General features: G+C 38.1%; 1 protein-coding gene across 2 annotated transcripts in view; it reads left to right on the top strand.

Annotated features, from left to right (window-relative positions):
• The window catches only part of prkcbb (protein kinase C, beta b), a 127,856-nt gene that overhangs the window by 47,572 nt on the left and 55,756 nt on the right, over positions 1 to 24,528 (top strand). For both annotated transcript variants that reach the window (XM_082179782.1, XM_082179781.1), the window contains exons 4-8: positions 7,128 to 7,239; positions 9,925 to 10,053; positions 16,724 to 16,880; positions 17,021 to 17,155; positions 20,906 to 21,002. In XM_082179782.1, coding sequence (XP_082035908.1) covers positions 7,128 to 7,239; positions 9,925 to 10,053; positions 16,724 to 16,880; positions 17,021 to 17,155; positions 20,906 to 21,002 — 630 coding nt within the window. The remainder of the gene's footprint in view (positions 1 to 7,127; positions 7,240 to 9,924; positions 10,054 to 16,723; positions 16,881 to 17,020; positions 17,156 to 20,905; positions 21,003 to 24,528) is intronic.

The raw sequence follows: 24,528 nt of genomic DNA, 5'->3' as shown, positions 1-24,528 counted from the left end.
ACAGGACCCAAAACTGACCCCTGAGGGACACCCTGACACAGTCTGAGATCTGTTAGTACCCAGGTAGACAAATTGGGAATGATCTGAGAGGTAAGATTTAAACCAGTTTAACACAGTTCCAGACAGACCGGTCCACATATGCAATCTGTCCAATAATATGCTGTGGCATATGGTATCGAATGCAGCATTAAGATCTAACAAAACCAAAATGCCACAAGCCCCAGAGTCGGCTATAACGAGGAGGTCATTCAAGACCCTGACTAGAGCAGTCTCTGTACTGTGTCCAGATCTAAACCCGGATTGAAAAGTTTCTTGTAGGCTATTCGTTCAGAGATGAGTATGGAGTTGGCCAACAACCACACGCTCAAGCACTTTTGCCAGGAAAGGTAAATTGGAAATGGGTCAATAATTCGACATATCTGTGATATCACTCCCAGGCTTTTTAAGAACTTGCGTAACTGCTGCCATTTTTAGAGCAGAAGAGACATTCCCTGTTTTGAGTGAAGCATTGACAATAGCAGTGATGTGGGGTACAATAACAGGCAGACAGTGTTTCAAAACAGTCGTAGGGAGTGGATCAAGTATGCAAGTAGTAGAATTCATTGACAAAACAAGTTTATAAATAAAATCAAAGTCAACAGCACTGAAACTTGAAAAAACAAGACCAGAGAGATTAGGAGAATGCACCTCAACAAGCTCAGAAGCATCCTCACAGGAAGTGGCGTTATAAATATTCTCAATTTTAGTTGAAAAATAATTGAGAAATGTGTTACACTGCTCAATGGTAGAACAGTTAAAGTTACTGGGAGGTTTAATTAGATTATTGACTGTTCTAAACAGAACTCTGGGATTAGAGATGTCACTACTAATAATAGTAGAATAATATGCCACTTTTGCAGCTTTGAGAGCATTATGATACTCAATCTGATGCTGATCAAACATTGATCTATGAACTGTTAAGCCAGAATTTTTATATTTCCGCTCCAACTGCCTGCCTATCGCCTTCAATTTGCGCAACTCGGATGTATACCAAGGAGATAATCTCTTAAAAGAAACAACATGTTTTTTCAGAGAGACAAACTCATCCAGAATAGATGTAAAAGCAGCATTATAATGGTCGATAGAGGCCGCAACTGGTAAGTCACCAATAGTATGACTAAAGGCTGGTTCACACGGGACGATTTTAAAATTGTCGGCCGATTTTCCAAACCTGAGAGACCCCACACACGGGGATAAAAAATCACGGGTCTAACAGTTTTGGTCGTACAGTGTGTGGTGCGCAGCCACACGGCGAAATCAACACATCACACACGAACCGATTTGACTCCCGAGCATTCCCAGATCAGACGGGAAATCGCGCAAAATACCTCGAGATCAAACGTGACTTCAGAGTAAACAATCATGGCGGACGAAGAGGATGCAGTGGCAATAGTTTGTAGTTTGTTTTTAACCGAAAAAAAAAACGTTATCAAAAGAAAAGGCGATGATCTCTGACGTCCACCGGACTTTCTGGTGCGCCATGCCGCCAGCTGTTTTGATTATATTTCCCGGTGTTTCCTCGCCGCCTCGTCACCTCGCTTTCTGATTGGCTACACTCCACAGTCCACAGGCTGCGTGCTCGGGGGACACCACACACGAGAAGAAATCGGGCCAAATAAATCCAACATGTTGGATATCCCCGATTTGAGATCGGAGCGGCCCCGACGTCCTTCCGAGCAGACGAGAGCAGCCTTAACACACCACACACGGCAGGAATATCTGATCAGATTATTTTACGATAATCGGAGCATCCTTAAGATTGTCGGAAGGGGTGAATCGGGGCTAAAATCGGCCTAATTATCCTGCCGTGTGAACCAGCCTTAAGAAGGTCAAGATCAATATCACTGATTTTCCTAAAACAGATAACACGTTCTTTCACAGTCTGCAAAGAAGCAGTCAAATTGATCGTGATAAAGATGGTGCTATGATTTTATTTGCATTTGTCTCTTTTTGTTTTTCCAGTCTATGGATCCCTGTTTGGACAGGCACCCATATGCTGGGTTTAATTTCATCTGCAGGCTTTCATTGTTTGTTATTGTTTGTATGCTGCTCCCTGTGTCCCATCTGTATAAGATGACAGGGAATTATAATACAAATGAATTATACTGTGTCTGTTCTCTTTATTATGAGTGAATCTGTGTTTTGTCGCAAGGGCCAGCGCTACAGGGGAGACATTGTCATTGGACTATTCAGATGAGTCTACAAAGGCCCCTTCACACCTGCACCTACTCTGCATTTCACAGCCCTATTCTTTTGTGCCTTCATTTGTTTGAATGGACCTTCACAGCCGTGTCCCGTCATATTGTTATCTGTGCCGCTTTAGATACTGCAGTAAATTGTGGTGCCATGATGTACCAATATGTTGGACTGTTTCTGAATGCAAGAATGTTTATTATGCAAGTTGCATAAGGATGCATTGAACCTGAAAACGGTGCTTTCTTAAAGGGATGGTTCACTTAAATAACAACAATTGTCATTATTTACTCACCCGGTTTTTCCAAAACTGTATGGCTTTCTTCTTTCGAACACAAAAGAAGTGTTTGAAAATGCTTCTTTTTTTCTCTCTCTCCATATGAAATTCTACAAGGTCTGATGATGTTGTTTTGGGCTCTATTGACTTTCATTGTATTGACAAAAACATTTGAAACATTCTTCAAAATATGACAGTTGGTCAACTAGTTACTTAGTCAACCAACGTGAAATATAATTTTGCAAACGTAGTTTCATTCTTCCCTGTTTCATTATTCTTCACAGACTCGGTTTCTACGGAAGGGTGGATGGAAAAAATATTTGGAGCAAAAATTATACGAATGTTTGTATTTATTCACAAAAGCATTGAGTATAGTTTTATCTCCAATTTCATATTATTTCAATCACAAAAGTTTTTTTGTGATGGAAATGCAATCGTTTTGCAAGCTTTTTCTAATTTTTTCCATCACCATGTTCTGTACTTTTCACTCCATCAAGCACTTAATAATTAAAACACAATCATAGCTTGTAAATTTTGATGGCAAGAAGAAAATGGATAGCTTGGTCCATAATTCATAATTCATGGAGGCCCAGGCTTTATAGCTTGATTATACGTTGCACTTAATGTACTGTATAGATAGAAACGCCTTCCCTTTTTTTGTTTCCAAGAGCTTCCTTGATGCTGTTTAATATGTCAGAGATGTTTAATATGGTTTTAATTAAGCACTTAGCCACTTTCCATAAAGCTTTGAAAGTGCACTGGTTAGAATGTAATTGGTTTGTGCAGCTCTAGTGGTTTGTATATTGCTGTCCAAATTGCCCACTGGGTCATGCAGGTTTTGTGGTTTGCTCAGTGCAGTTTGCTTATTGCCTAATGGGTTGCTTAGGTTTGGTTGCTTGTGCAGTGCCGTCCAAATTGATGTTTTCACATCTGGTCTGGTGAAAAAAGCAAGAAAATGGATCCACTCTAGTGGAGGATGAAAAGAATCGGTCCATGCCAATCTATCCAACTATGACAAAAACTAGCCTATTTTTTTAAAGCCACAATATGTAACTTTTTTGCTTTAAAAATAGCAAAAATCACTATATCTATGTTATATATTTTTTTTAGTTGTGTACTTACATTATCCCGACTGTTTCCAACAACTTTCAAACCAGGAGAAATTTGTAATTTAATTCGAGAAATGTCCCGTTTCTTTATTTCCGTTTTGTCGCCGTCAATGGCGTCATCATAGACATGTATAGAAAGGCTAGATAGCTTACCGGCGCTGAGAGCCAATGGGACCCGACGACGTCACACGGCGGCCATCTTAGGACAGGTCCGCTCGTCCAGTTATAACATTAAAGTCTATTGTGCATGTAGTGCTGAAATAACTATATTTTGCTCAATTTTCAACCGATTTTCAAACGGCTTGGTGTGTCATAAACGTCAGGGATGCGGCTATTTAACTGCATACTTGTGAAAAATTATAGCCACAAACGGCATCAGCACAAATCATAGCCACGTTAATAAGGTTTGTAATAAACCAAACCGTTTGTAAATCCGTCAAGAATTCAGCAAGTTACGAGCATTTTAGTTGGCGTATGTCACTCACCTTCCGTCCACAGCAGCAGGGAGCAGCAGCGCAGTCTCCTGACCTAAGATGGCCGCCAAGTGACGACACAGCTGACTCCGCCTTGAGCCATCTAGCCTTTCTATACATGTCTATGGGCGTCATATCCGCGTTGTCCCTGGTTTCCGCTCGTACTACCATGGCAACCAGAGCTATGAACCAGAGCCCTCTGATAGTAACCAAAGCGACTGACGGTAGTTCGCAAGGTCTATTTGCACGCTGTTGTTGTTTCGTTCAAACATTATGGACCATGGCAAGCAGACTTTGGATACAAAAGGAGAACTAAAACGAGAATCAATATCAGCGCGGTGTTTTCGAGATGCTTAGAGCTCCCATGGACAGTATATAAACGAGAACTCCACGTCCGAGACTTCGACCGCTTCTACATGTACTTTATTAAACAGGTGAGCACATTTACATAAAACTAATCTATGTTATATAGCTCAACATGATGAAATGTTAGAATATGATCTGTATGTTATTCTAATGTTGATCTAGCTCACTGCTAGTCTCATACAGACAAACTAACACATACATTTCAACACATTCAAATGCAGTTTAGTGTGATAGTGTAATGTTAGACCAAGTGAAACAACGCTGCGTTACCTCACAAGTTTAATTTGTCTAATAAACTGACCTGTGACTGTGAGTAGTAATTCTGCACTCGCGTGTAACGTTAGTTCGGTAGAATGAAATGTCCATATCGCGTCGCGTGTGGAGCTGATAGCTGTCTCTTAGCAATCCCGAACTGCTTCATATCACAGTCATGATAAAAGCATCGATGTATTCAGTCATCCATAAACATTATTAGATCCATAGATTAGATCGGTCGGCTTGACGTTGACGACAAGATCCATAATTCTTAGCAAATGTTGCGTCATCAAACTACGCCTTTGTTATTGTAAATAGGTTAGCGACCCCTAGTGGCGAAAAATTCCATACTGTACGTTTAAAGCAATTGATAAACTAACAATTATAAAATGAAATATTAGCATTAGATACTAAGTTAATACTTTCATTCAGCAAGGACACATTAGATTGATCAAAAGTGACTGTAAAGACATTTATAATGTTACATTTCAAATAAATGCTTTTGAGCTTTCTATTCATCAAAGAAACCAAAAAAACAAACCAAAAAAAGTATTAAGCAGCACAGCTGTTTTAAGCATTGATAATAATATGAATTTTGAGCAGCAAATCTTCATATCAGACTGATTTCTGAATCTAATGATGAGATTATTTTAGATTATACATTTTCACACTATTAATGTTTTTACTGTATTTTTTATTAAATAAATGCAGCTTTGGTGAGCAAAAGAGACTTCTTTCAAAAACATAAAAAAAAATCTTACCAACCTCAAACTTTTGCACGGTAATGCATGATGCTTGCATAAGTATTTGTCTGAATAAATGGCTACTTTTAAATGTCCGTCAATGGAGAAAAATACTTTTAGCCTGCAGAGTGTGTAGTTACAGTATCTACTAGCAGAGGCTAACAGTCCTTGCCAACCTTTGACCCCTTTGTAAGTTGTTTTTGTGATTTTTATTTTGAAGCTGTTATGTAGCCTTACTCTCTTTCTCTCTCTCGCCTCATCCACCTACTCTCTCTCTCATTTCATCCCACTGAGAGCCTCATCATCACCTCTGCTTCCCTACACAGTGTGCTCTTGGATGCGAGGGCAGCCTCTGTAAATTCACTCTGACCTTTTCTCATTGCATATTCTTCTACTGTAAGAGTTTGTAACAGTCCTGTGGACTTTGTGTGTGCTACATACACTATGCTCTCTGTGTGCTCAGGCCACAGGCCGTATGGAAGCTACTCTCTTTTTGTGCAAGTGTCATCGCCACCATGAGCTGTATTCAGAGGGAGAATATTAAAACAGCACCTTATGAATAGGATGTCATAAAAGAGCCCCTGCTTAATTAATAATGGATGCAAAACTTGGGGGAAGGCGGACAGGAAGGGTTCTTTGGTGTGCCAGTGTTGCAGCTGACTGGCAGTGCCCTGCTGACCCGGTGCTCCAGTATCATTCAGGTCACAGGTGTCATCCTGCCAATGTCACTTCTGGTGGCAGTGCTCTGTAGACTAGACAACCTCCAGTATCTACCCGGAATAACTGTGATTGTAAACAGGAGGGACAAAAAAAATCTGATGCCGAAAATATACATATCTATATAATACTAATCAATGGTGAATTTAATGTTATAATAATAAATGATATAATGTTAGATGTTATTAATATATGGCTTTATTAGATATCATATTTTATTTATATTAAAGTAATAAAAAATAATATTTTATTTAGGTTATATCAAATAACAAAATTGAAAAATAAATGTATCCTTTTGAATCTACACTGTTCAAAGGATTTTTATCATTTTATTTGAAAGAAATTCTTTGAGTTTAAAATAAAAACAATTATTTGAAATATTATGTATTTTTATTAATATTTGTTATCAAAAGTACTTTTATCAATTTATGCATTCTTGTTAAATAAAATAGTTATTTAAAAAAAATCGTACTTTTGAATGCTGGTTTTGTCTGTGTGTGTGTGTGTGTATACATTATATAATACAGTCTTTTTTGTCTCACACATCTGCAATGTGAAGTGTATTGTAATTTTGTGCTGTGGATGCAGTAGCAATCCAACTGCTTTCAGACATTTATGTTTTTTTTTCTGATTTCTAATGTTTCCTTTTACCCATAGAAAAAAGTTTCAAATTTAAATATTGTAAAGCTATATGCTGGCTATTCTAACCCACTTCTCATTGTCTCACTTGTGCTTTTAACATGTAAATTCCTCTGTAAATTCCTGTAAATTCATATAACATTTAAATTCCTCTGTGACCTTCTCTTCTGCTTGTTTTAAATGTACTTCCACTTTAAGATTATTTTGCACCTTGTATTTGTGTTATTGCAATCAACATTAATTCCCAATATGTCTGGTTATGCTTATTTATAGCTACCGTGGCTGACTGCTCTCTTTTTTGTGTGTCTCTCTGAAGGACCCGCGCAGTAAGCACAAGTTCAAGGTCCACACGTACTCCAGCCCCACCTTCTGTGACCACTGCGGCTCTCTGCTGTATGGACTCATCCACCAGGGCATGAGATGTGACCGTGGGTATCTCTCAATTTCCTTGACTTCCACTGAGACGCTAAATCACACATAATCATTTTTCTGGTAGAATTTCATGAAATTTGAGGGCTTTTCACACTGCGCTTAACCCCGGGTTATTGTCTTTCTTAACCCTGCTTTTAACCCTGGGTAAAGGAACATTTCACATGTTTTACTAGAATGAGTTTGAAAAATGAAATTTATGAAAAGATTGGTGTTTAGTCCAAAGCTGATCCCAGGATGCAAGTTCTTTTTGTGGAATGGATGTTGTACAGTTGACTATAGGACATCAAAAGTTAGGATTCAGTAGTGTAGTTGTCACATACTCTGCATCTGTTATTAATAAATTAATTAAAATGTTTCATTCTCAAATCATCCACTGATGCATTTTGACTCCCCTAACTTAGTGTTTGCTTTCACATTTTACATCATGTTGGTTTGGACTGCCAAATAATAATAGCAGCACATTGTTAGATTTTGAAATGTGTGTCAGTACTATTCTGTTTTCTGATGCCATTTGTACAGAAACCATGCAACCCTAGTATGATGGTTGAGTGATCTGTGTGTGTTACCTATCCCTGCGAGGCGAATATCCTGAGTGAGAACATAACCAGGCTGTATGAAGTCCCGCTCACAAAGCACCTGAGTGAAAAGAGATTTTCCATCTCACGGTAGCCAGCCTCTTATCCAGTGTCCAATACATAAAACATTCAAAATGCTTCACTCACTTAGCAGCTGTCTGAGCCTCCGGGGCACAGATATTCACCGCCTCATTCCTGATTGTTGGCTAACACATATTCATTGATATAACAGCATATTTACCGGCCGCTCTTTACTCTTATTAATGTATGACAGGCAGGTAGGCAGACTAACAAGTGAGCAAGACAGGTGGTGTAAAGATGAGGCTCTCAGCATCTTCAACTGAAACCTGACACAAAGTTGTTATGGTTGCAGACTGAGAGAGCTATAATTACCTTTGTTTAGTTTCCAATGCATGAGTCGTCTTCTCCGGGGCCCTCTACAGTGTTTACACTCCAGCTATGGCTTGCGCTCTGTCACACTTCTGACTGAACTGTGGAGAACTGCTGCAGTGCATGAGGAATTACAGTGTGTGTTTGTGTGTGTTTCACAAGTATGTTCTTGTGTGTTTGCTTGTTTCACAGTCATTTTCAGAAGCAGTCTGAATTCCAGAGTGCTTTTTCGCCAATTGATATGTAAACTTATGTTGAGTCCGACTGCTTGTGTTGGCCTGTGGCATCCAACACAGCAAAAGCATCATAACAGTGAATTCATCATAAAGCCCTTATTGACCCTGCTGTAAAGACCAGCTTCGAGTATATCTGATGTAGCTGGTTGGGCTTGCTTGTTTAGCTAGTTAGGAAGCACACCAGCATCCAAAACACATGTGCTGGTGGCTGTTGATGTTTTTAGCAGGAGAGTACAAACTGATGACTGGTTTGTTCCTGGTCAGATATTCAACCTTCAGGAAAGACTGTTCCCTTGTTCCAAATTCTAGTGAGTCACCTCGCTGTCCACTGCATACATGCCTGTTGGCAGTATGTATATTTATAATACATAATATATTATTTGTGACCATATATATATTATGCTCACCAGAAAAGAACAGTAATACAGTCATATTGAGAAATGTTGTCACTTTTACGTGTGCCTTTTTACGTTGTTTATATATATATATATATATATATATATATATATATATATATATAAACAAACAAACAAACAAACAAAAAAAAAAATATATATAATATTAATATATATATTAATACTGTGTCTAGTTACCTGGATGATCCAGAACTGTTTTTTGATGGTTGTTCATGAGTTCCTTGTTTGTCCTGAGCAGGTAAACTGCCCAATGTTCTTCAGAAAATTCCTCCAGCTCCCGCAAATTCTTTGGGTTTCCAGCATCCTTTGCATATTTGAACCCAGTGACTGTATGATTTTGAGATCCATCTTTTCACACAGGACATTTTAGGGACACATATGCAACTATTACAAAAATGCTCAAACATTTACTGATGCTCCAGAAGGAAACGCAACACATTTACAATGTGTACACTTTTTGAAGATTTGAAGATTGTACTTATTTTGTCTTGTGGGAAACATGTAGGTATCTTCTGTAGCTTCTGAAGGGCAGTACTAAATGAAAAAATATGATCCTTAAACAAAATAAGAAAAATTTACATTTTACGTCCTGTTAATGCTACGTGAATGGGGTCATTTTTATAAATTCAGCTTTTATTTTGTCTTGTGGACTATATGTAAACATCTTTTAATGTAAAATATAATATGCAGGACAGTACTCAATGAAAAAGATAAGATGCATTTTGAATGATCCTTATTTTGTTAAATAACATTTTGTAGATTCTGCAAGGTGTATGTAAACTATAATATATATATATATATATAGTGATATTACTTTATATTACTGACATTTGATGCAGTCTACATGTTGGTCTGAGATTTTTATGGCCTTAAAATCTCATGGCTAAACATGGCCATTCGTAGTTACAGAATTGGCTCAACAGTCCTTTTTGGTAGAAGGAAAGCACCTTCTATATAGTCATCATCTTTTACACATGCGTGTAAAATTGTGTACTTTGTCTGTGCATTTGTCGTTTGGGGTTTTGGTGTAACATCTCTTCCTCTTTCTGTCTCCTGCTTTCCAGACTGTATGATGAACATCCATAAGCGCTGTGTGGCCAACGTGCCGAGTCTGTGTGGGACTGACCATACTGAGAGGAGGGGCCGCATCCAAATCACCGCAGAGATCAAGAACAATGTGCTCACCGTCAGCAGTGAGTCACCGCTGCCCACTCACACACATTTCACTGCTGCACACATGTGCATGGAAGCAAACACTCACTCACATCTTCCAAAATCGCTGGGGGATTCTGGACCTCCTGCTACCACACACATGCCTTCATTTGACCCTTGAAGAGCAGCCAAAAATTCACTTTATACGGCACATCTTGCATGAATACTTTCAGTTAAGGCATGAAGTGTGCCGCCTGTGAAGGCTTGTGGGCATATTTTCTTAGTGTCTGATTCCTCCTAGTGGTGAATTCAAAGCAGCACCAGATAGCAGGGACCTGCATGCACCATTTCAGTGTTTTAAAACCTTATGGTGCTGATTTATTGGAAATGCCCAACTGAATTTAAAATAAATAGTTCACCCAAAAATAAAAATTGAAGCATTACAACTTCATGTGCCTAAACACAAGCACTGATTTCTAGACCACATCTCTTGAATGCAATCCATACAAACATTTTTTTGAATGATACTATTGTCATAATTTGAGCACAAGTAGGGCTGTCACGATATCAGATTTTCACTATACTATTATTATGACCAAAAGAAATTCACAATAACGCTATTATCACTATATATATATATATAATCGAAATTTTGAACAAAAATTGTTTTGTTTATTTTGTGTTCTCTTTTTTTCGGCAAATGAATCACACTCAAAATACGAGTGCAGTGAGGAGAAGAGAGAGTTTGTAATCAAAACTGTACAAAAACGTACAAAAAGAACTTACTGTTGATCAGGTCTTCCTGCAAACTTGGGGTGTCTAAAGGCCCGTTCAAACCAAGTACGATAACGATAAAGATATAGTTCTAAAAATCATTCTAAATATAAAATGAATTGCAGAGTCCACACCACAAATACAACATTAACGGCACAGAGATAACGGTTTCAGAACAAGTTTTGGTTACTCTTTATTTCAAGGTGTCTTTGTTACACTGTAATTATCCATTTAAGTACTGAGTAATATTAAGTAACTACATGTACTTACTTTCTAGCTGATGAACGATAAAAACATTGAAAGCCAATCAGAATCCATCCTGCTTTAAAGAGCTACAAAACTGCTGCACGCTTAGAATAAATAAACAGAACGATTTAGTCCACTGGAGTGGACGCTTATATCGTTATCGTTATCTTTATACATTTTTCGAACAAATAAACAAACAATCTGTTTAAAACATCAATGTAAAAGAACTGTAAGGTGTACCAGATGATAAGGTGTCTTGTCAAAACGTACAAGCAAAATCAAGAAAGCACATAAGGGGATATAGAACAGCAAAAAAGCTCTGATGTCCAAAATGCAGCATGTGACTGTGATGAAGTGAAGTGCATTCGAGCTCATTGTGAAATTCTATAGGATCCGTCAAACATGTATTACATTACACGTGTCCATGGTAACACAAGAAAGCACACTTAGTCTCCCTGTCTCTCCTTGGCATTAACACAAACATGCCTCCAAAACAAAAGCACAAGCACGTCGCTGAGGACACAGTCTTCTGTTGCATCCAGTGAGAAAAAAAGATAAAAACATGGTAATGCTTTCTGTGTCCAACAGAGGGCGATATTCTCATTCTCTCAGCAAGAACCCGTCTGAGAAAACACTCATCTGCACTCCCCGTATTGATAGTTCACCGAATACGGTTTCAAAAGTCTATGCAATTTTTCCACTGGAACCAACAAGTTGAATTTGTTTTGAAGAGTCTTCACCCATCTGTTTCCATACAGCAACAATTCATAGTTTATTAGTCACGTTATCAAACATTCATGTAATTCATTATGCTGCTCGAATCAAGAGGTATCACTGCATGAGACTCATGAAAACCATTGGTACTAGATGTTATTGACACCCAACAACCAGTAACATATTTGATTTGAGAGCTGCATAATGATTTGCATGAACAACCTACAATTTTGGTCTGTTTATCACATATTGCATGACTTCAGAAGACTTGAAATATACTTTTATGATGCGTTTATAGTGCTTTTTGGAAAAAGTTGTGCGAAGAATCCTCAATATTCTCCTTTCGTATTGCAAATGAGAAAAAAACATACAGGTTTGGGATGACATGAGGGTAGATGATGACAGAATTATCAATTCTGGGTCATGCATCCTTTTAACCTTTGTAAACCCTTCACATTTTATATGAAAATTTGATATGATAATAGCTTTTCAAGCAGTTTATTAAATTATATCCATAATAAATTTCAACTTACTTGTTATTGTATTGATATAAAGCTATAATATCCATGGGGAATTTCCACTTAGTTCTAATTTCCACTTAGTTACACTTTTCAGAGCTGAAGATGAGCTCAATTAAATGAAATTTCTGGAAGACAAACCAAGAGAAAATTGATCAGTGCAGTTAAAGAGATTGTTGAGCAAAAAATGAGAATTCTGTCATCATTTACTCACCCTCAGGTCGTTCCAAACATGCTTCTGCAGAACACAAAAGGAGATGTTTTGACCCCATTGCCTCTCATTTAGTGGAAACACACACACACACACACACACACACACACACACACAATGAGATATTCTTCCGAATATCTTCATTTATGTTCCACGGAGGAATTTTTTTTTATACAGGTTTGGAACGACATGAGGGTGGTGAATGATGACAGAATTGTCATTTTTGACTCAACAATCCCTTAAATGCTTTCTAAAGGAAAGTAGGCTTGGATCTGTGCATCAGTGGGTGTGCATAAGTGACATTAGCCTCAACACACTGCTCCATATTCAGCCACGCGTCCCTTTTCTCAAGCTCAATCCTGGGCTATTTCACCCCGCGAGCCTCAGCTCTCATTTTCCCTTAGAATTAACTAACAGCCTTTAGCCCGCTAGCGGCTAATGAGCTGAGCTGCACCATGGAAAGAACCGAGGCACAGACAGCCCTGAGCGCAAAAGACATTTTTAATCCATCACACTGTCCTTTATAATTTAATGTCACGCGACGGTGCCGCAGATCTGCTGAGCGTACAGTAAGATGAATGGGGCATTTCAAAGGCCTGTCACTTAAAGCTAATGAATTGACCAATACCTGGATGGAAATGGGGCTGCCGCTCTGCCTTTAAAAGGTCCTTTCCACCTCATCTTTCTCACACTCACACTCTGTTTGACCACCGGAGCACTTGCAGGTTGATAAATGTTAGTGAGGCACACTGGGTGACCATGATTAGTGTGTTGTCAGCACTTGCTATGTGGCTACTTTTTGTGAATGAAGACTCGCGTCAGAAAAACATTCTTGTCCTTACATAAGCTTAATGGATCCAGTCAGTTCTGGATCTGTTCCGAGCACCAATAACGCTCATTTTTCGACTAAATCGACCATTTGCTATTGAATTGCAGTGCTGTTTTTCACCTAGAGGGAGCAGTGCTGCTTAATTATTTGCAGAAGCATTAATTATAATCCTACAGCCTTTTGCATCTTTGCCTGTTAAAATATCAACTGTGTTATATGCTACAATGTTAATGAGTATTTTTTTAATCAGCTGGATAACATTGAGTTTCCTACATCTCTGAGCCACAAAACTGAGCGTATCTTGTAGGTCAAAGCTTTTGGCATCTTCATGCAAATATTCTTACATGGTCAGTGATCCCGCTTGCTTTAATCGCTCCGTGTGGAGGGCTTTCCGAACGAACATGTTGTGTGTGTGTGTGTAGCATTTATTAGCTGGCAAAATAAACCCTCCTCTGTGAGCACGACAGTTCACGCTGAAACTCATCTCTCTTCCTGTATCCGTGCTGCAGTACGCCGCTGTCTTAATGAACAGCTAAGCCTACCTTCACACACCACTCATTATGGAAATTACACTAGCCACAAATCTCATGGCCACAGCAGCCTCCTGCATTAATTGTTGTACTGGTCAAGTGCTGAGGTCAACCCCAATTACTGGGATAGTCTGTGTGCATTCGTAGCCCCATATGGCTCTGAGGGCTCATGAGACACAAGAATAAATGACTGACAGCTATTCGCTCACATCTGGGGGCTGTAGTTAGTGCTCTTGAGGGGTAAAGGGTTCACAAGCTTTTATCAGATGCTTGACATCCTACACTGAACATTTTTTATTCAGTATCTTTTTTTGTTTTCTAGTAGAAATATAGATATCCTTAAAACATGATTAAATTACTTGAGAAGGGAAATATATATATTGATATTTATTATAATATTAATATATTTTCAAAATGTATTGTTTCATTTGTCTTATATAGTTATCCTATCATAAATTTTACTAAATGTATTATTTTTTATGTATTTAATGTTCTAGTGACTTGAATATTTTGAATTGGTTCACTAAAAAGATTAATTCACTGATTATTCTTATGTGTACGTGTATGAATATTTTGTGTAATTTGTAATGTACCAGGTTCTGTCGAAATGCTGGCTAATGAGTCCATTACAAATTTCCCTATCAGGGACAATAGAGTATATTTAATTTCATTTCATTAGTTTAGGGATTCTTTCTGCACATTTCATTATTCGTCAGTAGCTACCGACAATTTACTCTGTGTGTGTTATGAGTGAGTCATTGAATTCTTCAGTTGATTCAGTAACACTTACTTGGTAAATCTACTAAGAGTCTCCGGAAAGAAGCGTTTTCCCTCAAACAAAGCATATCTATACTACCATTCAAAAGCTCACTAAAGCTACATTAATTTATCAAGAATACAGTAATTATTTTAAATTATTTTTAAATTGTTTTATTTTAAAGTGTAATTTATTACTTTGATGGCAAAGCTGAATTTTGAGCATCATTACTCCAGTCTTTAGTGTCACATGATCTTTCAGAAATCATTCTAATATGATTTGGTGCTCAAGAAACATTTCTTATTATTATCAATGTCGCACTGCCTATTAGTTTTGTGGAAATCATTTTTTTTTTTTTTTTTTAGATTCCTTTATTTTAAAGGACAAACAATCTTTATTTTTATCAATTTAATGTATCCTTACTAGGGGTGTGACGAGACCTCGTGCCACGAGATCGGTCTCGTGTTATTGCCATGACGGAGTGTGAGGTGTCAGGGTGAAGTTAGGATCGAATATGGCACTGTATGCTACGTTTACATTACGCCTCCACTGTCGTTTTGCTTTTTATAGAAATAAAAACCATTTCATTCAGTTGGATAATGGTCGCTTCAATTCCATCCAGCTCATCCAAGACGAGCTGCAGAGTCATACGTAGTGCAGCAGGATTCAGAGTTCACTGATCACGTGACGAGAGTAAGTGATGAGATGACTGACGAGACCATGGCGGAGGATCCATTGCACAACAGAGCCTATAAGCGTCTTACATATGTCTTATCTTGTAGAATGCGCACTCAGCATCGCCACTCCCTATTAACAGAGTACGTGCGATCACGAAAGCAAAAGCAAAATGTGCGCATTTAAACGCGATTTCAGTACCCTTCATTTTGAAAGCGGCTCCCTGATGCATGCAAATATCTCCCATTATGAAAGCTATCTTAGGCTGTGCTGTGTAGTTATACCAATCTTTTAGCTCTGTATCATGCTTGAAGAAAAATGTGGTCTCTATTTGCACTTTGAATATGGAATATGGAGAGAGTACTTTGATTATGGTTGCACTTAATAAAACTGAGAGAAAACTGTGTTGTTCATTTTTACTTATACTGTTTTTATTTATATGATCAATTTGTGGAAAGGAGTTCAGTTAGGAGGTCAGAAGTTGTAGAAGCTCATAAATCATGTACAGTTAAGTCTGAGACTCATGAAATCTTACAAGAGAGAAGCCAATCAGTTGAGTTTGTGGCAAAGCCTTTTACAGTGCTTGAGTATTGTTGTCTTTTACTGCATATGATAATTCATACTCAGAAAGTAGAACTGAAATGACATTCATTGCAAGATGATTAGTTCAAACATTTCAAATGCACCTGCAGACTATTTTTCCAGTCATGTATTTTGTCATTGAGGATTCGTTCTCGTGAACTCAATCTCGTGTCTCGTCTTGTGAGCTAACTGTCTCATCATCACACTCCTAATCCTTACTGAATAAAAGTATTATTTAATTTTTTTAATCTTTTGAATGATAATGTATCATTTGCCTTCCATTTTGTCAACTGCTCGGCATTCAGCTTTTATCAAGCTGTAGAAAAAAAGCGACTTAATAAAATAAGTTAGGAGTTTCAGTAACATCCTTACATGATTTTAATTGTGAGATTGACTCACATTTTGGCTTGAATGAACAACATCTCGTTTAATCGGTCAGCAGATCCTTGTTAATGAACAAGATACATCATTAAATCAGTTTGTTTACAAACATTATGCCTTCTTCAGACTCCACAGTGACTCTTTCAGAGAATGCTCCAGTTTTTCAGTTTGGCCAACAAATGAAATGCTACTTTAACCTGGACCTGAACAGTATTGGAAGGCAGGAAGATAACTTTGCATTATAAATAATGCATTTTTATGTCAGTTCTGCTGAGCTCAAAAAACATTAACAGTGCTTAAGATGTGATATTTATTGATCAAAACTCCAACAGAAAGTTGCAACGTAACTGACACAAACTGTAATAACTCTTGATTTAACATAAAGATTTTGCTCTGCATTGATTGCTCACTAACACAAGTTAAAGTACTGAAATCTTGGTCTTTAGGTCCTTATGTGTCTGTGATATACAGTATCCTGTATTTCTACATTACAGTTAAAGAAGCGAAGAACCTGGTGCCCATGGACCCGAATGGCCTCTCTGACCCCTATGTCAAGCTAAAACTCATCCCTGACCCCAAGAGTGAGAGCAAACAGAAGACCAAGACCATCAAGTGCAACCTGAATCCCACATGGAACGAGACCTTCACATTGTAAGGAAGCTTAGTGGCACAGCCAATAGATCAGTCATTTGTTTGTCTGGGAAATGCAAAATCAAATGTTCAGCTTGATTTCTTTGTCTCCGTCTCTCGCCGTCTCTGTCCTCCTCCCTCCTGCGCTCTGTGTCTTACAGTAATCTGAAGGAGTCTGACAAGGACCGCAGGCTGTCTGTGGAGATCTGGGACTGGGACTTGACCAGCCGGAACGACTTTATGGGCTCTCTGTCTTTCGGCATCTCGGAGCTTCAGAAGCAAGGAGTGAACGGATGGTGAGAAAGCCTGCTGACACATTCATATACATCTGTGGAAATGAGGAAGTCCCTGAGGGGCAAATAGATTGTGTACACACTAATATTTAAAAGTTTGCGTCAGCTAAACCGCATTGGAAATCACAGGAATTCACAGACATGCGGCAGTCCATACACATCTAACTGGTTCAGTCATCTCCTCTGGATTTGAAGACTCTTGCTCTTTCAGAAGTCCTCAGCTCTTCATCTAAGAGCTCTCCACTCCTGTTTTCCGCTCACACACATTCCCGTCCCTGCTCGAACACCTTTAAATGCCTGGCGTGTCGGCTAGGGTCTGTGTATTTTTGAATCTGCATGAGCCCCTGTGAACGCTTAAATGTGCAGATAATGTGACAGAATTGAGTGAAATGACAAAGGTCAGATCCACATTAAATCTTTGCTCTCTGCTTCATGTTTTCTCTCTGTCAGTCTTTTTTTCTTGTACTGTAGCCTATATTGTCTAGTCAGTACAAGTATCTAGAGACTGAAGTATCTAGTAGTTCTTTCTCACCTAACAGATAATGTTCCACAATCAAGGGATAGCATTATGTGTAAAGGTTGTGTAAACATTAAGATTACGTTAAAAATATATTAATGTCTGCGGTAGGACTTTTTCAAACTCTTAAAAGCCAGGGACACACGATTATAAGCCTTTACAAGGGACCTTTTATTTGTCATTGTACAGTACTAAATATATATCCTAGTGAAAAATCTTTACCAAAATGTATTTAAAATATATTTATTTCATACTAAGTATACTACAAATCCATTAACAAATTTACTGGCATATCACTTGAGACTTACTGATATAAAAATGATAATTAAACTTTATTTGGAGTACTTCTTTATTGCACAATGCACATTTCTTCATATTAAGCCTAAAATGTGTTTAATATCACTATTAGTAAGGATAGTATGATCTCTGTATAATATCAGTATACCATACCATAATATAAAGGGGACGAGGCCTACATTGAGTTGAGTTAGTGTGTTGAAACTCGCGGTTATGGTAAGGGGTGTGATATTTCCGAAACACGCTCAAAGCGTTTGACCGATCACAACACACTGCGCTTTTCGGAGGGGGGGATTCATAAAGACAGGAACTAAACAGAGAGCGTTACTGACAGGTGTTGCAACAATTAAATACTAACAAAAAAATAGAATGTCCACTTTAATAGAATGTTTGAAAGACAGATTTAGAACATAAATGTATTGACCAATAGGGTTTGGTCCCAATGGCAAACAAAACCAAGTGATCGATTAGTGAGGTTGACTAGTTTTATGTTTTTGTTTCCCTTTTTTTAGTGTCTCCTCTCTCTGTCGGTGTGTCTCAATCAGCTCTTTAGCTTCCTAGGTCGTGAATCAGTATATCGTGTTCATGAATTCAGACACTGGTAAGGACGCTGGCTCACTACACAGTGGGAAACTGATGACTATTTCTGGCGACATGGCAACGTCCTCATTGTACAACATCACTACTGGTATTTACAGCAGAACTGACATCTTTCCAAAAAATTATTTTAATGTTATTTAAAGTACATTATGATAAATACTTGCTTGATAAATGCTTGTTACATATACGTGCAATATTTCAGCCGTAAAACAATTGTAAATGTTTGCTAGATTATGTCCATTACCTGCTCAGCGATGTATGTTTATGCTTAAAAAAAAAGTCTATTGGATATCATTATGTGCAGTGAGTTGGCCTATGTCATGTGATTTATGCTTCGTGCTTCAGAACTTCCATTAAGGGAACATTGTGAGGATGGTTTTCACAGTGCATTGTGGGACTTTCTAGGGAGCGAATGTCTCAGTGCACTGGAATGATTTTGCAATTGAGATAGCCCTTAAAACGGCTGACTTCCTGATCAGTGCCCTGACTACTGAACTAGGGAGCTGATTGAGATGCACCCTTTGTTTTGCTTTCCAGATGTGACTTTTACTGGATGGTTTGATGAGATGCGTGTATGTGTTTTGTAAGGCCGTTTCAGAGCAGTAATGAGCCTGTTTGTGACTTCGATGGCTGCTTCCTGCCACCTGACAGCAAAGCACAGAGTGTCAGATTAGAGTTGACGTTTCTGCTCCCCAGTTTACCTTCAGTCAGGACAGATCCACATGATCACAATCTCTTTGTCAGAGCTGTCACTGTCTCGACGCAACACTCATTCATATTTGCTAGTGGACGGAGTATGAGAACAGGGATAGTTGTTTTTTTGTTTTGTTTTTACAGCATATTTTTTTTTAAATGGTTTCGATTGTCCAATCACTTGCAACACTACAGTGTCAGATAAAACAGTACTTGTATATTGTACATTTTGCACAATAAATTAAATTATGGTAACATTTTATTCACTAAAAGCATTATGAAATTGGCCAAATGCAAAAATTGTAAAGATGCATTCAGTAATGTTTTTTTCTATATTATATTATATTCAAACCTTTATGTAGATAAATTGCTAATCAATGAGCTATTGATAACATTAATTGTTTAAATACATTTGATACATTTTATTTCTAATTGCATCTTCATATTAAATCGTTGACATTTCAGCTGTGTTCACACCTGTTCTCAGGATAAAATTATATAAAATTAATATTAAAAGATAATGTATAACTTGGAAACAGTAAAACTGGTGTCTCAGCACCAAAGACGCATAAAACCTTCCCAGAATGCACATTTTGTTTGGATGAAGGATTAATTAAATTGATCAAAAGTAACAGAAAATACATTTTGTATCATAGTTAAAAAAAACAAAAACAGTTTTCAACATTGATAATAATAATAAATGTTTATTTAGCGAGTAATGATGCTGAAAATTCAGCTATGACATCACAAGAATAAATTACATTTTAAAATGTTAATATAAAATAGTTTTTTTTAAGTTGTAATATTTCACAATATTACTGTTTTTACTGTATGTTTGATCAAATAAATGCAGCCTTTGGTTAGTTAAAAACATTTAAAAAAATTGTAGTGTAACATATTATATAATAACATAATAAATAAAATTATAATATTAATAAAGTAAATTAATATATTCATGTATCATATTACTTGACCTATAAGAAAAGTGATCCACGTCATTTCATGCTAACCGCCATTCTCATGCTCTTTCCTATTTCTATGAATGTGACGAAGATGCTCACACACATTAAAGCCTCTGGAGGTCTAGATGTGGAAGGAAGAAGTGTAGTGGGAGAGCACTGCAGTAATGACTCATCTCCAGTCATAAACACAACACACACACCCGCGCACACCAGAGGCGAGACGAACACAGGGCCTCCTATCACATCAGTAGCAAAACCCAGCAATGGTCACCTCACACCGTTAAACAGGAAGCTGATTTTCTGCTATCTGGGAGCACAGATGTTAGAAGAGCTAAATATGAGACGGGGTATCACGCTGTCCCTCAGACGTTTGAAAGCTGTTTGGGGGCAACTCAAACCGGTTGGATTCCTCTCCACACTTGATCATAGTCAAGGTCGTCCCCGCTGAGAGGGAAACTGTAAGCGTATGAATGGTTTAAATGAGCTGAGGTAATTTCGCAAAATGTGCCGTTTCAGGAAGCGCGCGAGCAGTACCCAATTCCTATAGCGGCCAGATGGAGCCATTATCAGAGGAGGATTTAATGTCTGTTACTGAACCATATGTGATACTGCAGAGATCCTGCACTCATCTAAATGTGCCTTATTTTCTGTCTGTCAAACACATGCACACACACAAACATGCAGGTTTAAGCTGCTCAGTCAGGAAGAGGGCGAGTACTTCAACGTACCTGTCCCGGCCGAGGGAGAAGAAGGCAACGAGGAATTCCGCCAGAAGTTTGAGGTGAGCATGTGTGTTTGGGTTCACCTGCTTTTTTTGGACTGTGCCAGAGTGTGTGTGTGTTTGTGGATCAGTATGGGAGAGGAATGGGGGTAGTAGAATATTCTCCATTCTTCATTGGTTTAAAGTCAACCTGAAACTTCATAACTCATTTTCTATTCATAATTAGTTATTTTATTTTTTTTACTGAATGGAGTCAGATGGTTGGAGGAGGGCCTTGAAAAGTAAGAGGAAAAAAGTTGTTTAGATACATTATTATATTTTGGCAAAAGATTGTGAAGACAAACATTTTTATTGGAATAACATATGCTGGGATTGTGCCTAATAAGACCAGGAATGAAAAAAATTAAGTAAATAGGGCCAGTTTCGATTTTATGTTGATTTTGACACTCCGAACTGGGTGCAAGCAGGTGAAAGAGAGAGAGGTCTTTGTGCATGAAGCATATATCACTCACTGACAAATCTGGCACAAATAACACATTGGCAAATCCCAGCTTCCTCCCAAAGTAATCACACTCATGTCAACCTGCATTCTGCTCCGCATGTCCCAATTTGAATACAGAATGGAGCTGACTGAGAGGTACCTGCACGAAGCTCCTGATCCATGGGCTTTTTTTCTCCACAGACTGATTCGGGGACATTTTTAAAGTCCCCTTTCCTCTGGTTTCCTCCATCTTTTGAGAGCATACAGTAGTTAGTAGTTCAGACATGTTTCCCACTAAGTTGATAGGTGAAAATGGTTTCGACAGTTGGTTTGTGTCTATTGGTGCGTGCATGTGATGCGTGTGGCATGCATGTTGTATGTGTGTGATGTCTGTGCTGTTTTTGTGTGTGTGTGTGTGTGTGTGTGTGTGTGTGTGTGTGTGTGTGTGTGTGTGTGTGTGTGTGTGTGTGTGTGTGTGTGTGTGTGTGTGTGTGTGAAGGGGCATAGGCTGTGCAGGTCTCTGCATAATTCAGACAGTCCCGCGAGCAGACCCAGCTGTGGACGCAGTGCATGATGGTATTATTTATGAACAGCCCAATGTGAGGTTTAGCGCTTGTGTGTGTGTGTGTGTGTGTGTGTGTGTGTGTGTGTGTGGCTGAGTGTGCATGTGTGTGGCTGAGCATGTGTGTCTGAGCTGGCAGTTTTCCTACTGTGGTGTGATGCATAATGCAAAATGTGAGAAATGGTCAATCTGTCGCTCACCTGATGGCTGGCATTTCACACATCATGGAGGAAAAAACACAACTGTTTTAAGTCTTTTTTTTTTTTTTTGGTGAGGTATGTTGATTAATTTCAAAACCTACTGACCAGCATCTTATCATTTTATAAATTGGAATTTATATAGCTTAAGACTTACTCATTTCAAAACCTAGTAGCCTCACATCCCACTGTCTATATAGACCCGTCCACCCAGATGGCAGCCCTAAACACTTGCGGTCTTCCTCTGAGTCCACACTTTCATGACGCAATGCCGCTTTGACTGTCAGGTAGAAGTCTGCTGTGGAATAACAGCTTGGTTGGCAAAAGTGTGCATCGAGGGCGCATATTGACTGTTTGCGAGCACCCTTCTGTAACCTAAAATGTCAAAAGGGGCACCCTATGGTCTTGTGGACAAAATCACGTTGCGGCCATTGTAATTCACCAGACCGTAAGTGCATATGAAGTGTGCAATTTTGGAAAGGCTATAGACTAATTTGAATAAACTCTTATTTTTAGTAACATCATTACATTCATGCAAAAATATTAATAACAACATTAATAACAATTTATTTATTTTTACATATTGAAAACATTTATTATTATTATTTACAGTTTATATGGCAAATAAGATGATGGTTATAAAGTTGAAGATGATGATGATGATGATTATTATGATTATTATTATTATATAAACTATTTTAAATGATATGAACAGACTCCTTGTAGCATCATGTCCTACTGTCTATATAGACAAATTAACACTCTTATTTTTATTAACTTACTGATTATATTCCATAACAACAACAATAGTAATAATAATCATAATGACAATAATCATAATAGTAATAACATTAATAATAATAATTAATAATTAGTTATGCAACAATATTTTTATAAACTGGAACTTCTACTTAGAAGGCAGCATAATTAAGTTGTTTTGGAATTGTGGAGCAGGCTTTGTGTTGTCTGTGATGGCTCTGTAGGCTCACTAGCTTTAGAGCAATTCTGTCATAGATTAGCATCACATCTGGTGTCTTGTTCAGATCTATGTTGTTCGACTGTTGCTGGCTGAGAATAAATGACCCTGCATTCCCAGCATGCTTCAAGACTGCGAATGGTTGTGAGGAGGAAATGCTTAGGCTCTATTTGAGAGCATCAGGATGGGAGATGTAGGAACGGCTAGCGAGTCAGTTTATGTCTATAGGGTGTTTGCGGTCAGGGCAGGTCTCTGTTGAAAGGTGGAGGGGGCAGATGAAGGATTGGCCTGTTGGTGCTCATACTGAGCTCATTAAGGCCCGGTCTGTATCAGGCTACCTGCCAGCAGCTCCGTCACACACACACACACACACACACACACACACACACACACACACACACACACACACACACACACACACACACACACGCACACAGACTGACCGGCAGGCCTCCCTCAGGATCCGTGTCAGTAACACAGAGACGGTCACTCCTGTTCCTGTGCTGTAGGACCAGAACACCCACATCTCTCAACGCTCAGAGCTGTAGCCTCACGTCAACTTTTGTTCCCGCGTCGTGAGTTATTGCCAGATTTGGCTCAGCATGAAAACAGAGACAGGGAAATGACTCATTATCTCACACTCATTTTGGATCAACTCCTGTTTTATATGGATACGAATGTTCCTATAAACTTAAATTGCCCAGGGATCAATAGCGTGGCGCTCTTTTTTTTTTCTTTTTTTTTCTTTTTTTGAATCTGATTCCATTGCATTATTAAAAAATTAAAAAATTCTAAGACTAATTACTTACTTTAAAGCTGTACTTTGCCAAGCTGCACACTTCATAATTTAAGTTTAAGCACTCTGTTAGTAAAGTTACTACTCAAAAAGTCACTAACTAAGCTGCTTTAGGGACTATATAATGTTAGATCATTTATTTTAATTAATTTATTAGGACAAACAGATTAAGGTTACCAGCGTGTTCGATTTTGGATCAGCATCAGCATATAAATCCTCATTATTTTGTGATGATTTTACATTGATAAGGGACAACACAAAACTATGAAAACACATTTTATAAAATAAAAAAGTATTGTCTTTAGAACAGAAAAATACCAGAGTGATTTCCATGTTATGTTATGTTATGCAATCAAAATGAAAATCTTTATTTCTGGTATTCAATGATAATTGCAAGTCACTTTAATTAATTGACACCAAGAGTATAAGAATTTACGCTCATATTATCCAAAACCCCACTTTAAAACTTATAGGGAGTGTCCAAACTTTTTAGGACAGTGTAAATGTACACTAAATACTAAGAACACTAGGAACTAGTGATGCGTGCAGGAATTTTTTTTTTATTATGTTTAAT

Source organism: Leuciscus leuciscus (genome assembly GCF_965113295.1).
Source record: "Leuciscus leuciscus genome assembly, chromosome: 1".
Taxonomy (NCBI): Eukaryota; Metazoa; Chordata; class Actinopteri; order Cypriniformes; family Leuciscidae; genus Leuciscus; species Leuciscus leuciscus.
Note: the sequence above shows the minus strand (reverse complement) of the source record. Positions and strands in the feature narration are given on the sequence as shown.